The sequence below is a fragment of the Leptonychotes weddellii genome, chromosome 12, assembly GCF_054177405.1.
Source record: "Leptonychotes weddellii isolate Sample4059 chromosome 12, ASM5417740v2, whole genome shotgun sequence".
Lineage (NCBI taxonomy): Eukaryota > Metazoa > Chordata > Mammalia > Carnivora > Phocidae > Leptonychotes > Leptonychotes weddellii.
In genome coordinates, this window is record NC_138380.1 from 38,180,116 (window position 1) to 38,196,258 (window position 16,143).

The window sequence follows — 16,143 nt, forward strand, 5'->3', positions numbered from 1 at the left end:
TAGTTTTCTTTATTTAAAGTCAAATTGCATATCTTCTCTGTATAGTTCCAGCTCCTACATTTCTCATTCCTGTGTTTGCACATAAAATGTGAATAATTTATGAGTGGGAAAGGCATCTGCCTCTACATCTCTGTGGTTTTTCCCTTGATCCAGTTCCCTAGGGACCACTTGGAAAGAGAATAGAGGTAGTAAGAAGGAATGGGTCAACTACACCCAGTGTCCCCTCGGCTCCACCTAGCTCTCCACTAGCCTCTTTCTATTCCATTATGACAAATGGTGCTATTCTTTAAGGCTCCACTTAGAGGAGCTAATGCAGGAATTAACTCCAGTGGGGAGATAGCGAACATGGGAGAAGGTGATAGCTAGATCTACTATTACTATTTTTTTTTTAATTAAGATCCACGACTCATAAACATAGTACTAGTCCCCCAAACACACCACAGCTCAAACCATGCATATGCATTAACAGGCATTTTTGTGCATTTGCTGCGTGTGTACACACATGTGTGCACACAGACATGTCCCCATCCCTGCAGCTATTAAAGCTTAACACCTTTCTGTCTCCATATAAACCCCTTCTCTTTATTTGTCTCATTGTGGCCTATTTTTTTTACCTCAAGAATACTTCTGATATTCATTTACTTTTTCACTTGTGTGAAATCGCTTCTGGGAAGAAAGAAGAAAAGCATATTGAATGATTTTTCTGTGAAATTACTGAATCTTAAACTCCTATAAGTGCATATATTCTATTAACTAAACCCCTAAATAGGCTTTTTGCTTGCCTAAGTGATCAGAATCTCATGTGTGTCACTTGAAACATTCATCCATAAAAAATGCTCTTGAATGAATGAGAGAAATTAAAAATTCTAAACTTAGATTTCATTTTAAAATTCAAGTTTTACTATGTATTTTTTCATTGTTTATCTCTAAGTTATAAACCACCTATTGTGCACAGTGTAAAACTTGAAGTTCCCTGTAAATGTTTTACTCTACCTTTAAGTTGCCTAGGATTGAAGCTAAAGACTCTTTGGCCCAGTTAAGCCCCCACATTCTCCTTCACTCCTCCCTCTGTCCCTCCCTCACCATCATGTGGTACATTGTGGTAAGTGCTCTTTGACCTTCTGTAGGGGTTATTTCTGGCTGAGATAGATCAGGGAAGAAGATATGCCAGAGCTAATTTTATAATAATCAGAAGCTTTAGTGAAGCAGGAATATAAATGGCGTGGGTGGGAGGAGGGGGGCGGGTGGGATGAGGGAGAGTTGGGGGGAAGGAGAGAGAGATTACTACTTTGCTTGGAAGGTTAAGATAAAATAGTCTCTGAAAGTACATGGAAGAAGCTGCCTCCTTGGTGGAAACCAATTCCCCACTTTCAGCCCACTTCCCTCCCAGTAAAATATAAACTTCAACTCTAATAAGGAGTTGCCCACATGTAAGAGCTTAGAATTTTAGAGTTGAAATGGACCTTAAAGATTAAAGAGGGCACGTATTGAATGGAGCACTGGGTGTTATACGCAAACAATGAATCATGGAACACTACATCAAAAACTCATAATGTAATGTATGCTGATTAACATAATAACATAAAAAAAACTGTACAAAAAAAAAGATTTACCCCAATACCCTTTTCTTTCTTTCTTTCTTTTTTTTTAATAAAAGAGGAATTTAGAACTTCAAGAAAATATTTGCCTGAGGCAGAGATGGGATTAAAGTGTTACTGAGGACTCACTTTAACAATAAAAACACTTCTTTCTAGTGAGGGTGTTTATGTTAATGAATCAGAGCATGTTAAATATCACATAATTCCTTAGAAAAGCTTAATTTATTCTATTCACAGGTTTATCGTGATATTTTATATGTCTTATCTGCAAACACTTATCTAAGGTAATTATATCATAATTGTTTTTAAATCATAGTATATTCAGTTAATAAATATCTACTGTAATATCAAATGAATGTGTATTAAACCAGCATTTTGATTAAGAAAAGAGACATGAACCAATCTTAGATGTTCTCTTTAAAAAAAAAGAATGTATTATTCTTAGATATCTCTTTTATGTGTTTGGACTTGTTTTGGAGATATTTCTATTTGAATTAACTCAAAGTTCAAATCAATTTAGTTTAATTTTAATATATGACTAGAATTTAAAGTCCATAAACAGAAGTAAGCTAAAGTTTTGTTTTGGCAATTCTTTTTTTTAACTTTCAGAGAAAATATAATTATTTTTCTGTGTATTCATGAAATAGTTTTTCTGCCATTTTTGTTAAAACCATTTGTTGTATCACATTTTTTTGGTGGTTTAAGTGAAGTCACTAACTTCACTGGCATAAATTATGTGAGAAAAACATGAATCACACATTGCTAGAGGACTTGAGAGATTGTGAAGAAAACTTCCTTATGAGGAAAATCTTAAATTACATTTTATACTTGTAGATATATGATTAAATTTGATGTATTAATGAAGTTTATTTCTTAGGACAGTTTCAGATTTACAGAATAATTGTGAAGATAGTACAGAGAGATTCCATGAGCCCCGTACTCCATGCTTATATTTTCAGTAAACAGTTTCATATGGTTGTCAGAAGGGCTTAATAGAACTTTATGGTTGAAATGGTTAAATCTTATTTGTGGAAATCCAAATCAAAGGGCTTAATAGACCCACTCTACTTTGTTCTGGTCAGATGGAGCCCAGAGGAAAATGCCTTGACATTGTAAAAGGAGTGCTTTTAGAGCTCTGAGAATTATTCACATAAGGAATGCATGAAGGCACCTGGGATATTTAACTGAATAATAGAAGATTGAGAAGTACATGCCAGCTGTCTTCAAATATTTGAGAGGGTACAGTGTAGAAGAGGACAGACTCAAGGGGACCAAAGGGTGGAAGATATTTAGCTCAAAATAAGGAGGTGATTACATTCCTAAAAGTGATAGCCTTGTGTGTGTGTGTAGAGGAATTTTTTAAATTACAAAATAATACATGCATATAGTAATGCATACAGATGAAATAATATTTCAAGAAAAGAGGGAGTGTTTCTCTCCCTTAGATATACTCCTCACTGGTGCTGATGGTAAATTGTATGTATCGTTCTAGAAAACATTTCCAAAAACACAATATTTTTATAAAAAAAATAGAATCAGTCTTATTATGTAACTTTTTATTCTTATTTAATAGCGTATCTTGGGTGTCTGCCTAGATCTTCCTCATACTTTGTATGTGGTCTCCACATTTTATTGTTCATCATATAATGAGTGATTACCAAGTATTTAGCCATTCCCACAGCGATGGGGGTTAAGATTATATTTATCTTTTTGTCATAACAACCAGTGCTAAGAGTAATGAACATATCTGTACATATTTCTTTGCATACTTATTTTAGTGTTCAAAATATTTGAAATGGGACTGCTAGATCATAATATGAGTATTTATAATTTGGTAAATACTGAGAACTTATGCTGAGAGTGTGAACACCAGTATTATCAAACTTTAACATTTTCTTTCTGACAGGTTAAAAAAAAGGAACTCATTTTATCAGTCTTCACCAGTGAAGTTTTACATCTTCCAAATGTGTGTGACATACTTACATTTCTTGACCATTTGAAAATTGATGTGTGGGATATTTTAAATTATGGACAGTAACCTTTTGCCTATTACATGTATATAACATTTCTTCTAGGATATCAGTTTATAGTTTATTAATGGTTTTTGACAGAAGTTTAAAATTTCTATACAGTCACAACTATACATTTTCTGTGTGTGTTTATTGCTTAGAAACACCCACATCAAAATCATTAAATTATTTCCAAATATTTTCTTTCATAATTTTCATTTTTTGCCAAATAAGAATATATTTAAAGCATACAACACAATGATATATATATTTATACACATTATGAAATGATTACCACAATCAAGTTAATTAACACATCTAACACATCCATCACCTCAAAGTTACCTTTCTGTGTGTGAGAACACTTAAGATCTACACTCTTAGCAAACTTTATATAATATGGTATTATTAACTGTAGTCACTATGCTGTACATTAGTTTCTCTTCATCTTATAACTAAAAGTTTGTACCCTTTGATGAACATCACCCCTGTTAGCCCCCATTATGCACCCACAGCAACCATAATTCTTTTCTGTTTCTGAGTTTGACTTTTTTCTCTTTTATAGATTCCACATATAAGTGATACCATAAAGTATTTGTCTTTCTTTGGCCTATTTCACATAGCATAATGCCCTCCAGGTTTATCCGTGTTATCACAAATGGCAAGATTTCCTTCTTTTTTTATGACTGAATAATATTCCATTGCTTATATGTATATACCACATATTCTTTATCCATTTGTCCATCAACAGACACTTATGTTGTTTCTATATCTTGGCTATTGTGAATAATGCATCAATGAACATGGAAGTGCAGATATCACTTCAAAATATGGGTTTTGATTCTTTTGGATATATTCCCAAGAGTAGGATAGCTGGATCATATGGTAGTTCTATTTTTAATTTTTTGAGGAACCTCCATACTGTTTTCCATAATGGCTGTACCAGTTTACTTTCCTACCAACTATGCACAAGGGTTCCCTTTTCTCTACATCCTCATCAACATTTGTCTTTTGTCTTTTTGATAATAGCCGTTCTAAAAGGAGTGAGGTGATATCTCATTGTGGTTTTGAATTGCATTTCTTTATTAGTGATATTGAGTACATTTGCATTTTTCCTGTTCTTCTTTGGATAAATGTCTCTTCAAGTCCTTTGCCCATTTTTAAATCAGATTATTTATTTTTTTTGCCATTGAGTTGTATGAGTTCCTTATTTACTTCAGATATTAACCCCTTATCAGATACAGAGTTTGCACATATTTTCTCCCATTCCATAGGTTGCCTTTTCATTTTGTTGATTGTTTCCTTTGCTGTGCAGAAACTTTTTAGGTGACGTCATCCCACTTGTTTATTTTTGCTTTTGTTGCTGGTGCTTTTGGTGTCAGATTCAAAAAATCATTGCTAAGACCCCTGTCAAAGAACTTTTCCCCTGTTTTTTTTTTCTCATTGGAACTTTAAGGTTTTAGGTATTACTTTTAAGCCTTTCATCCACTGCAGCTTAATCTTCGTGACTGGTATAAGATAGGAGTTTAATTTCATGGTTTTGCATGTGAATATCCAATTTTCCAACCATCATTTATTGAAAACACTATCCTTTACCCATTGTGTGTTGGTGCCCCTATCAAAGATGAATTGACCATATACACATGGGTTTATTGTTGGGTTCTCTATTCTGTTCCATTGTTCCATGTGTCCATTTTTATTCTTGTACCATACTGTTTTGATTACTGTAGCTTTGTGATACAGTTTGAAATCAGGAAGTGTAATACCTGTAGCTTTGTTCTGCTTTCCCAAGATTTTCTTGGAACTTGAGGGTCTTTTGTGGTTCCATATGAATTTTAGGATTGTTCTTTTTATATCTGTGAAAAATGTCATTGGAATTTTGATAGGGATTGCACTGAATCTCTAGATTGCTTTGGGTAGTATGGATATTTTAAATAATGTCTTCCAAACCAAGAACATAGAATATCTTTCTATTTATTTGTGTTGTCTTCAGTTTCTTTGATCAGTGTCTCTCAGTTTTCAGTGTAGAGGTCTGTCTTCTCCTTGGTGAAATGTATTCCTAAGTGCTTTTTTTTTTTTTTTGATGCTATTATAAATGAGATTGTTTTCTAAATTATCTGTTCAGATAGTTCATTGTGATTGTGTGGAAATGCAACTGATTTTTGTGTGTTGATTTTGTATTCTACAACTTTATTAATTTATTAGTTTTAACTAATGGAGTCTTTAGGGTTTTCTGCATATAAGATCATGTCATATGCAAACATAGATAGTTTTACTTCTACCTTTATTATTTTTTAAATTTCTTTTTCTTGCCTAATTGAATGGATTAGGACTTCCAGTACGATGCTGGAGAGAAATAGTAAGAGTGGGCATCCTTGTCTTGTTCCTGATCTTAGAAGAATAGCTTTGAGATTTTTCAACATTGAGTATGAGGTTAATTTTGGGCTTGTCATACATGCCTTTATTATGTTGAGGTACATTCCTTTTGTACCTAATTTGTTAAAAGTTCTTCTCATGGAGGGGTTTTGAATTTTGTCAAATGCTTTTTCTGTGTCTACTGAGATGATCATACGGTTTTTATCCTTCATTCTGTTAATGTGGCATATCACATTTATTGATTTGTGTATATTGAACTAGCCTAGCATTGCAAAGATAAAAACCCCACCTGCTCATGTTACACGATCCTTTTAAGGCAAATCGCGTTGAATTTGGTTTCTAGTATTTGTTGAGGTTTTTTGCATCTATGTTCATCAGGAATATTGGCCTACAATATTCTTTTCTTTTATCATCCTCATCTTACTTCAGTATGAGGGTAATGCTAACCTTGTAAAATGAGATAAAACATGTCCTTTCCTCTTAAATCTTCTGGAAAAATTTGTGAAAGATTAGCATTAATTCTTGTTTAAATGTTTGGTAGAATTCTCTAGTGAAGCCATCTGGTCTTCCTTTTTTTTTTTTTTTTTTTTTTTTAGATTTTTGATTACTGATTCAATCTCCTTACTAGTTTTTTTTTTTTTTTAAGATTTTATTTATTTTTGAGAGAGAGAGATAGAGAGAGTGGGGGTGGCAGGGGGCGAGGAGCAGAGGGAGAGGGACAAGCCGACTTCACACTGAATGCAGAGCCTGATGTGGGGCTCAATTCCACGACCTGAGATCTTGACCTGAGCCAAAATCAGGTGTCGGACGCTTAACCCACTGAGCCACCCAGGTGCACCTCCTTACTAGTTTTAAGTCTATTCAGATTTTCTATTTCTTCGTGATTCAGTCTTGGTAGGTTGTACGTTTCTAGGAATATGTCCTTTCTTCAGGGTATCCAGTTGTTGGTGTATAATTTTCATATTTTTGTGGTATCAATTTTAATGTTCCCTCTTTCATTTATGATTTTATTTATTTAAATCTGTTTTTCTTAGTCTAACTAAAGGCTTATCAATTTTGTTTATCTTTTCAAAAAACCAGCTCTTAGTTTCATTTATGTTTTCTATTGTTTCTTGTCTCTGTTTCATTTATTTATCTTACAATCTTTGTTTCTTCTTTCCTTTTACTAATGTTGGGCTTAGTTTGTTGTTCTTCCGGTTCCTTGAAGTGTATCGTTGTTTATTTGAAATCTTTTTTTCTTAATGTAAGCATTTATCACATAAAATCCCCTCTTAGAACTTTTGCCGCATCCCGTAAGTTTTGGTATGTTGTGTTTTTATTTTCATTTGTTTCAAAGTGTTTTTTATTTTCTTTTGATTTCTTCTTTGACCATGTATTTGTGAATTTTCTCTCTTTCCTACTATTATTGATTTCTAATGTCATACTGTTGTGGTCAGAAAAGATACTTGATATGATTTCAGTCTTAAATTTGTTGACTTGTTTTGTGACCTAACATAGGATCTATTGTAGAGAATGTTCTGTGTGCATTTGAGGAGAATGTGTATTCTCCTGCTGTTGGATGGAATGCTGTGTATTGCATTTTTCATTTTCATTCATTGTATTCTTTACCTCTAGATGTTTCTTGTTCTTTTTTAATAACTTCTAGCTCACTGTTAAACTTGTTTTATTCATGGATTGTTTTCCTGATTTTACTGTATTGTCTACATTCTCTGAAGTTCACCGATCTTTCTTAAAACAATTATTTTGAATTCTTTGGCAATTCACAGATCTCTATTTCCGTGGGGTTAGTTACTGGAAAATTATTGTGTTCCTTTGGTTGTGTCATACTTCCTTGATTTTTCATGTTTCTTATAGCCTTTCATTGATGTCTTCACATTTGATGGAGCAATCACCTCTTTCAGACTTCAGGGACTAGTTTTGGTGAGGAAAGACCTTCACCTGCAGGTGGGTGTAAAGAGCCAGCTGGGTAAGGTGTGCTGTTTCCATTCCTGGGGAAGGCTCAGCAGTATAGTGCCTGTGCACCTTTATCAGCGAGGTTAGCATCAATGAAGATTGCAGGGCTCCTCGATGACCAAGGCTGTGGATATCTGTAATGGTGGTGATCTGTTAGGATTTGCAGTGGTGAAGCTGCTGGGGACCACCCGATCTTTCCCCCATGGAGCATGTCATGGCCAAGGGGATCCCCCTTGGCACTGGGTTCATCTTATGGATGCCCTGGTTGTAGTGGTGACGGTGTTGTTTGATACATGGGTGCCCATGGAGCAACTATGGGGATTGGAATTCGTGTGCTTGCAGAGCAGTGGCAGCTCTGGGGTCCAGCAGCTCTGGCTAGCCCACAGTAGTGGTGGACCTGGGTCCTGAGATGAGAGTGTACATGGAGCAGCCATGGATTCAGGGACTGTGGCCCAGGCACTCATGGAGCAGCAATGGCTTTAGGGTGTGGGCCCCTGGCTAGCCCACAGTGGTGACAGTTTGTGGGACATGGGTATGCATCAAGTGGCCACAAAGCTGGAGTCTGGGGTGCAGGCACTCAGAAAGTAACAGCGGGCTTGGGGTTCTGGCTAGCTTGCAGCATTAGTTTCACACCTAAGGCCCTGGTGTGTGGGGTCGGAAATGCTGGCATATGCAGAGCAGCCATGTCTCTCTAGCTGACCCGCACGGGGCTTGTGCCCGAGGTTGTTGGGGACGGGCAGCCCAGGTTCCAGAGTGGTGCCCAGCAGCTCCTACTGGGCGGTAGTGCCGCAGTGTCTCCCTCCCAAGGGTTACTCGGTGCTTTTTTACGTGAGAAACACCTTTACTTCGCCTTCACATTAAGTTGATGGTTTGGTTAATAGGTATTTCTGGGTTTTTTTTCAGCATTTTTAAGGTAATTATTGTTTTCTAGCATTGAACATTATAGATGAGAACTTTTATATAAAGTTTTGCTCTCTGGAAATTTATGGAGTTTGAGATATGCATGTGCATATGTACACATGAGTGTGTGTGTTTTGTATGTTTATTAATTCATGGGACATGTTAATCTGAACATTCACATCTTCCTTTACCTCAGAGAATTGTTGGTTCTCTTAATCTTTTGCTTTAGCTTCTCTTTTTTGAACATCTGTTATTGCTCTTTATCAATTTATCTGTTTCATTTGTATGTTTGCAGATTTGGTTGTGCATTCACATTTTAAATTAGCTACTAGATTTATTTGCATCAGCAATTATTGTCAGGGCCTGTCCTCCCTTGCACACAGCGGCTCACCGCAGGGTCCCGTTGTGACCAGTAGATTTCAGGACAGATGAGAAGCCCCCTGCCCCACCCCCTCCACTGGGCAAGTCAGGGCCAAGCTGCAATGGAGGCAGAGTAATTTGGCGATTGTACTGCTTTTCTGACAGGCTCTCCCCTGACCAGCCTTTAAAAAAAAGATCTCTGGATCTTTGTGTGCCCTTGAACTTCCTTACCTCTTAGTGTTTTACTTGAACTGTGTTACTTTTCTCTCCAACCCCAAAATCCATAGTAGAAGAATATGGATTTATGCATATAAAACCAAAGTCTTCCATCTTCTCGATGGAACGATGAACCAGGCAGTCCATACCTCTTGTACGAGTCTAACGTGCAGGCTAAGAGGAGAACAGCATCGACACTATTCAGGCTGTGTTCACTGCACAGTGCCTAGAGTTCAGTAGGTTCTTTAGACATACATTTTTGTAGAACTAAAAATACTTATATGCTTTACCCAATCACTTTTCTTCTAGAAATTTATCCTGAAGAAACACTCAAGGATGCTCAGAGTTTTATGTACAAAGATGTTCATGGTACTTATAGTTGTAAAAAATGAAAGCAACTCAGAAGTCCAGCAGTACTTATCTAAAGCAGTGTATATATTCTACGTGGCTGAATATTTCATAGAAATTATTTTTCTTTAAATCCTTCTAGAGGTACAATCTCCAGCAATCAGTAAAACCTATTTTACCTTAACCAAAGCATGGCTTTTTTACATACCTTACATAATCCTATGTAAATCATGTAATCATGCCTTTCAAATTGCTATAATTTTTAGTGATATTGTCTAATATTTTTTATGTTACTGAGTAGTTTAGAGAGAATCAAATTTTTTAAACTTAAATAAATGAAGTTTATATATATGTAATCATAATGAACATTCAGTAAATAGAGAATGTTTTTTATTTCAGAAAACAGCTCCTTGAACATGGTGAGGTAAAACTTTCATTTTAATCTCTGCTGTATTTGTGTATTAAATTCTAGCTCAAGGATACCTCACAAAGGTACTGACTCGCTGCGGATGCACTGTCAGCAGTTGGCTCAGTGGTTCTGCATGGCTAATAAATGCTGATCCTTCCCATGGGTTCATCGTTTTTGAATAGTCGTCAGGATTTCTGAAAAACAGAAGGCTCATTTATGACCACGGAGCATAATTAAGTTATTTTATTTATTTATTCATTCATTCATTTATTCGTTCAACAATAAAAGTGTTAATTCCTGACCCACTGAGCTAGTCAGCCTCAGCCCATCAGGGCAGACATCTGTGGCCCTGTGCCTGGTGGCCTTTGGCCACACCCAGACTTGATGGGCAATCTGTTACAATCTTAGAGTGTTACAGGATACAGAAGATGGTATAGCAGTGTTCCTGCCCTCAGATAATTTTTCAACAGAGACATGAAACAAATAAGACAACATTTTATATGGTGCTAAATTACTTTGTGGCATATGAAGAGAAAGCCCAGCAGGGGCTGGAAATATGATTTCCTAAGTAAAAGCACTTTGAGTCTTAAAGGAAAGGCCAAACTTACAAGAGAGGGCAACTGAATTTGGACCTAATAAAAACAGCCTATAATGATAACAAATATTTTTTAATAGTTACTATGTGCCATGTACTGTGCTGTTTTAATTCTCGTAATATTATTCCCATTTTGCAAATCAGAAAATTATGTTAATTAGAAGAAAGTAGTTGTTAACAGAGACAAACACTAATATTTCAAGGACTTAACTTAGGAAAGTTTGATTCTTTGCTCACATAAAGTTGAAACGAGGAGTTCCTGGTTAGTGGGTGGCCCTCCCAACAAGCAGTGATTGAGGAACCCAGACTCCTTCCATTTATAGCTCGGCCATCTGCAGTGTGTAGCTTCTGAGGTCGATGTGCTTGTCTGCATCATGTCAGCAAAGGAGAAAGAACAGGGAAGACTGCCCTGGAGGATTGATGTGCTTGTCTGCATCAAGGCAGTGAAGGAGAAAGCACAGGGAAGATCATGCACTAGAGCTTTTGTAAGGGCTGGGCCTGGAAATGGAAATGTAAGCTTCCTGGCCTCAGCCAGACCTCAGGCACACAGCCACACCTGACTGCAGGGAGCTGGGAAATGGAGTCTAGCTGCATGTCTAAGAAGAAAAGCAAAGCGGTCTTTGCCACGGAATAGAGACCTACGGAAATTAAATAACTTTCCTCAGGTCTGCCACTAATTTGTAGTAAAGCTTGCATTTGAACACTAACAGTCCACTTCCAGTGCCTTCAAAGTAGTAGTCAGAACTTATGGCTTCCTATGTGCAGGGCTTTTGGAGAAGTGATTTACATATAGTTATAATTTTATTCACACAACAACCCGTTGAGGTAAGTACAGTTATTCTATATATTTTACAGGTGAAAGAAAACTATGGCATGGAGAAGTTGAGTAACTTAGGGTCACAAAGCTGAAGGGACCTTAGCTCTGTGGAACCAAGGCCTATGAACCTAGGCCATGTGGCAGCAGAGTCCCTGCTGTTAATCATTCTGTTAAGCACATCAGTCCTGTCACATTGCCCAGTTTTACTTAACAGTGCACTTTCATACTTTATATTTATTGTATGGTATTTAAAACCCACTGCTTTTTTTTCTCATTTAACTTTATTTATTAAAAAAATTTTTTTTATTATGTTATGTTAATCACCATACAGTACATCATTAGTTTTTCATGTAGTGTTCCATGATTCATTGTTTGTGGATAATACCCAGTGCTCCCACTGCTTTTTAGAAACACAATATTCCTTAATTTTCTGCCTTCTTTTCTCACATGAATTTTGCTTTCTTATTGTCTTTCATTTCTCCATTTATCCTTATTTTGCCCATTTTAATTTTTTATGTTAATTCTGCATACTAATCAGTTCAATCTTTATTATGTGCTTATTATACACCAGGTCCCTGCTTTTGTGGAATTTAATGTGTAGTGGAGGAAGACAAGCAATGTGAACAGATAATTATATGTGCCTTGACAAAGGGAGTAGGTAGAAAAGTAGTACAGAAGAAGTGATTAAATTTGTGTGAAGGAGATGGGGTAGTTAGGAACAGATTTTTTTTTTTAATGACCTTAAAGGAGGAATTTACCAAGGTCAAAGCATGTGCATGTACAAAGAAGGCATAAGGTAATATGTTATGTTCAGAGCTACAGACAAATCAGGACTGCTGATGCATAGAAAATGCAAGAAGTAGCAGAAAATGACATAGGTTCAGACCACGATGACTTTGTATGCAAAGAAGCTGAACTCTATCCTGGACTTTGTTGTTAAGCAAGAGATTAGGTATAATCAGATCTGAGTTGTAGATATATATTTGTCCTGTTGGCCATAAAAAGGATGGCTTTTTAAAAGGTAATCAGAATTTCAGGGAAGAATTACTTCTTTTGAAAAATGGATTGAGTGATATATGTTGGGGGATCTGTACACTTCTGTGTTCTCAGACTAATAGAACCATGTGGTTGAATACTTTATTGTCTGGAGAGGAAGCATAGTGTAGTGGTTAAAGAAGCAGACTTGGGAGTTGGCTGGCCCCAGATCCTTGTTCTTCCACTTACTGGCCGTGTGATCATAGCCAAGTTACATTACATCTTTTCGGGAACAACCAAAACAGCAGTAATAACAATAGTTATCTCATATGGTGGCTGTGGGATTAAATGAGTTATATGTAAGAGAGTTACAATAATGCCTAGTGTTAAGTTAATCACTGTGTACATGCCCACTTTTAAACTTGCGTACCTTCTGGACCAAGACCTCTGGGGCTCCAGTTAATACTCTGTCTTCTGTTAACTATGCCAGTGAAGGGTATCTCTACCATGTTTTCAAGACATCTCCACAACTGTGGTGGAAGGTAGTTTTGACAGGGACAGTCTGCCATTTGGACTGGCCTTCTACATTTAGTCTTTGTTTTCTTTATGCTTGGGAGCTGCTACCTTATACTTTACCCAGTTGGGCTCACTTATATCAAGGATGGATAGTGAACAGTTTCCTGAGCTTCTCTTCTTCCCTTGCTTCCAGCCTCTAAAAGATGTGAGGATTTTCTTAGTAATTTTTATGTGGAAAGAGGTACTAACAAATTGATGGTAGGGTAGTAAAGGATTTTGGACTGTGCTTTTTGACTGTAGCCCTCTGTCTTCTACTTAGTAGTTAAAAAGAAAACTATTTGATAGAATAGGAGATAAAATAACTATGGCAAGAGAGGTCCATGGAAAGTCAGTAGCCTGTGAGTAGAGTGGTTAGAGCATGTGGATAACAATAGAAAACAAACATAAGTGGTGCCATTTGGAATGGTCATTCTGTGTCATTCCCCCACAAAAAAAAAAAAAAAACATGCAGGGAAGATAAGGAAATGGTGAGGATCTTTCAGATGTCCATATGAAAACAGAGTCTTTTCAGCCTTTAGATAATAGAGGAAAGTCAAGAAGAATTACTCCTTTGGATTTAATTCTTGTCATATGAGCAGTTGGTGCTAAAGTAGAAGTGATGGAAAAAGAGTACAAGTGATGGGATTTCGGAGAGACGATGATAGTCTCATCCTGTGGCTCAGGATAACCAAAGGAAGGCATGTTGGGAGAAGTCAGATGTACACTTTCATAAATTAGAACCACATCTATGGTAGTCTGTTTCTAGATGCCACATTTTATTTATTTTTATTTTTTTATTTTTATTTTTTTTTTATTTTTTTATTTTTTTAAGATTTTATTTACTTATTTGACAGAGAGAGAGAGAGAGCACAAGTAGGCAGAGAGGCAGGCAGAGGGAGAGGGAGAAGCAGACTCTCCATCGAGCAGGGAGCCCGACATGGGGCTCGATCCCAGGACCCTGGGATCATGACCTGAGCCGAAGGCAGCCGCTTAACCGACTGAGCCACCCAGGTGCCCCTAGATGCCACATTTTAACAAAACATGGGCGATCTGTACCATGTCCAGAGCAAGGCAGCCAGAATTATGATACCACAGAACTAATGATCCAAGTTTCTGAATATTTAGCTTAAAAATAGCTTTCTAAGGGTGAAGGTGGGATTAGTGCAAAGTCATGAGTACAGCATTTGGATAATAGAGAACTGTCATGTGCAAATGGGTTAGACTAATTTTGTGCAGTTGCAGAGGTGTGGAAATTATGGGGAGACATTGGTTCAGTCTTAGGAAAGATTTTCTAACATTTACAGCTATCCATAATTATAATAGGCACTTCTATGGCATATTCTTTTTCAGGAATTAGTGAATAACCAGTTCATAGATTTACAGAAGAGATCCCTGCTTTGGATAGATGATTAAAGAAGATGGCCCATGTAATCTACCAGTCTGTGATTTAATGGTCCTAACCAAAAAGACCTATTTAGGTGTGAAGTGTGTTGATGTTTTTTTGTTCCCTCCACAACATGCCCCCGACTTTGTCCAAAGAGGAGTTTGACTAAAGAAAAATGAAGGATTGATTTTGAAATAAATCTTCCACATCCCAACTTTGGATTCAAGAATTATGAAAAAATTAACAAATTCATTTAAGTGAACATATTTACTTGAAAAAACACAGCTTTGCATTCTGTTTTAAACATAAATCAGATATTTCTAATTCTAAAATAACACGTGTTTAAAAAGTGTTAGAAAATTCAGAAAAATCACCATTCGGGAAATAACCTCTATTAACTTTTTAGGTACATATTTTTGTAGCCTTCTCCACCCCACACATGCATGTATATATACACATAGATGGTTTTCACAAAATTAATAATTTCATATGTACATAATTATACACATTGAAAACTATCCATGCCATTAAATAATCTACTAACATGTAATCTTTTAATGGCTGTATGCATGTGGGAAATGTGGTAACTTACTTATTCCTCTATATTGGTCACATAGGTTGTTAGTATTTTTGCTGCTAAAAATTCACTTCAGTGATCATCTTTGTACAGGCATTTTTTTGGTCTTGATTATTCCCTTAAATTAGAATGGAAATTTAAGTCAAAAGGGTTGGCTCTTTTGTAGCATCTTGATAAATAATGCTAAATTACAGAAATGTACCAATTATTTTAGTGTATGGCATCTTCTTTAACAGTATTAATATTTGTCCATTTTATAGGTGAAAATATCTTGTTACCTTTAATGTTTAATTTGAATATTAGCAAGTTAGAACATGTTTAGTTAATATGTATTAAATTTTGGTTGCATTCTTTGTCTATTTTTCTAGTGAAGAATTGGTTGATATTTTATGAATATGTCTGTTAGAAAAGTTTTGTCTGAAACCTTTGCTCAGTGGAACCCCGTCTTAATAAAATGGGTGTCCTACTCATCAGTACAAATATTTATATATATAATTCCATTACTTTAAAAATAATCTAGATTATGTTTTGCTACAATTTTTGTTGCTGACTGAATGATACGCAAATTTGTGAAGCATTCCATATTTGTATGTCTCTGTGGCTCACTTCCTCACCTTGTGAGGGGCCTGTTCAAATGCCACCTCTTCAATGAGGCCCTCCCTGATTGTCCTACTTGCAATTGCAACTGGAACCTCACACCACACCCTGCACTCCCAGTCCCCTTTCCCTGTTCCACTTTCTTCACTGCATTTGCCACTTTCTAAGAGACTATATAATGGATTCATTTACTTGCCATGACTATTTTTGTCTTTCCTTACTAAATGTTCTAAAATGTAAGCTTCACAAGCGCAGAAATCACTCACTGTTGTTTTGTTCACTCTTGTATCCAAAGCCCCCAGAATAGTACGTGGCATATAATACACATTTGCTAAATCTTTGTTGAATGAATGAATAAATATTACCAGACTTATTACTAAATTAAAAGATCCTTGTCCTAATGAATGATAATAGTTTTAATATATATTAATTTAAAAATATATAAAGTGAAAATATTTTGTTTTGTTTTTACAG

At 36.0% G+C, this 16,143-nt stretch overlaps 1 protein-coding gene across 1 annotated transcript in view; it reads left to right on the top strand.

Moving 5' to 3' along the window:
- Positions 1–16,143, top strand: part of DPY19L2 (dpy-19 like 2) — an 88,156-nt gene that overhangs the window by 57,079 nt on the left and 14,934 nt on the right. The window contains exons 16-17 of the mRNA XM_006734097.3: positions 1,836–1,882; positions 10,160–10,184. Coding sequence (XP_006734160.1) covers positions 1,836–1,882; positions 10,160–10,184 — 72 coding nt within the window. The remainder of the gene's footprint in view (positions 1–1,835; positions 1,883–10,159; positions 10,185–16,143) is intronic.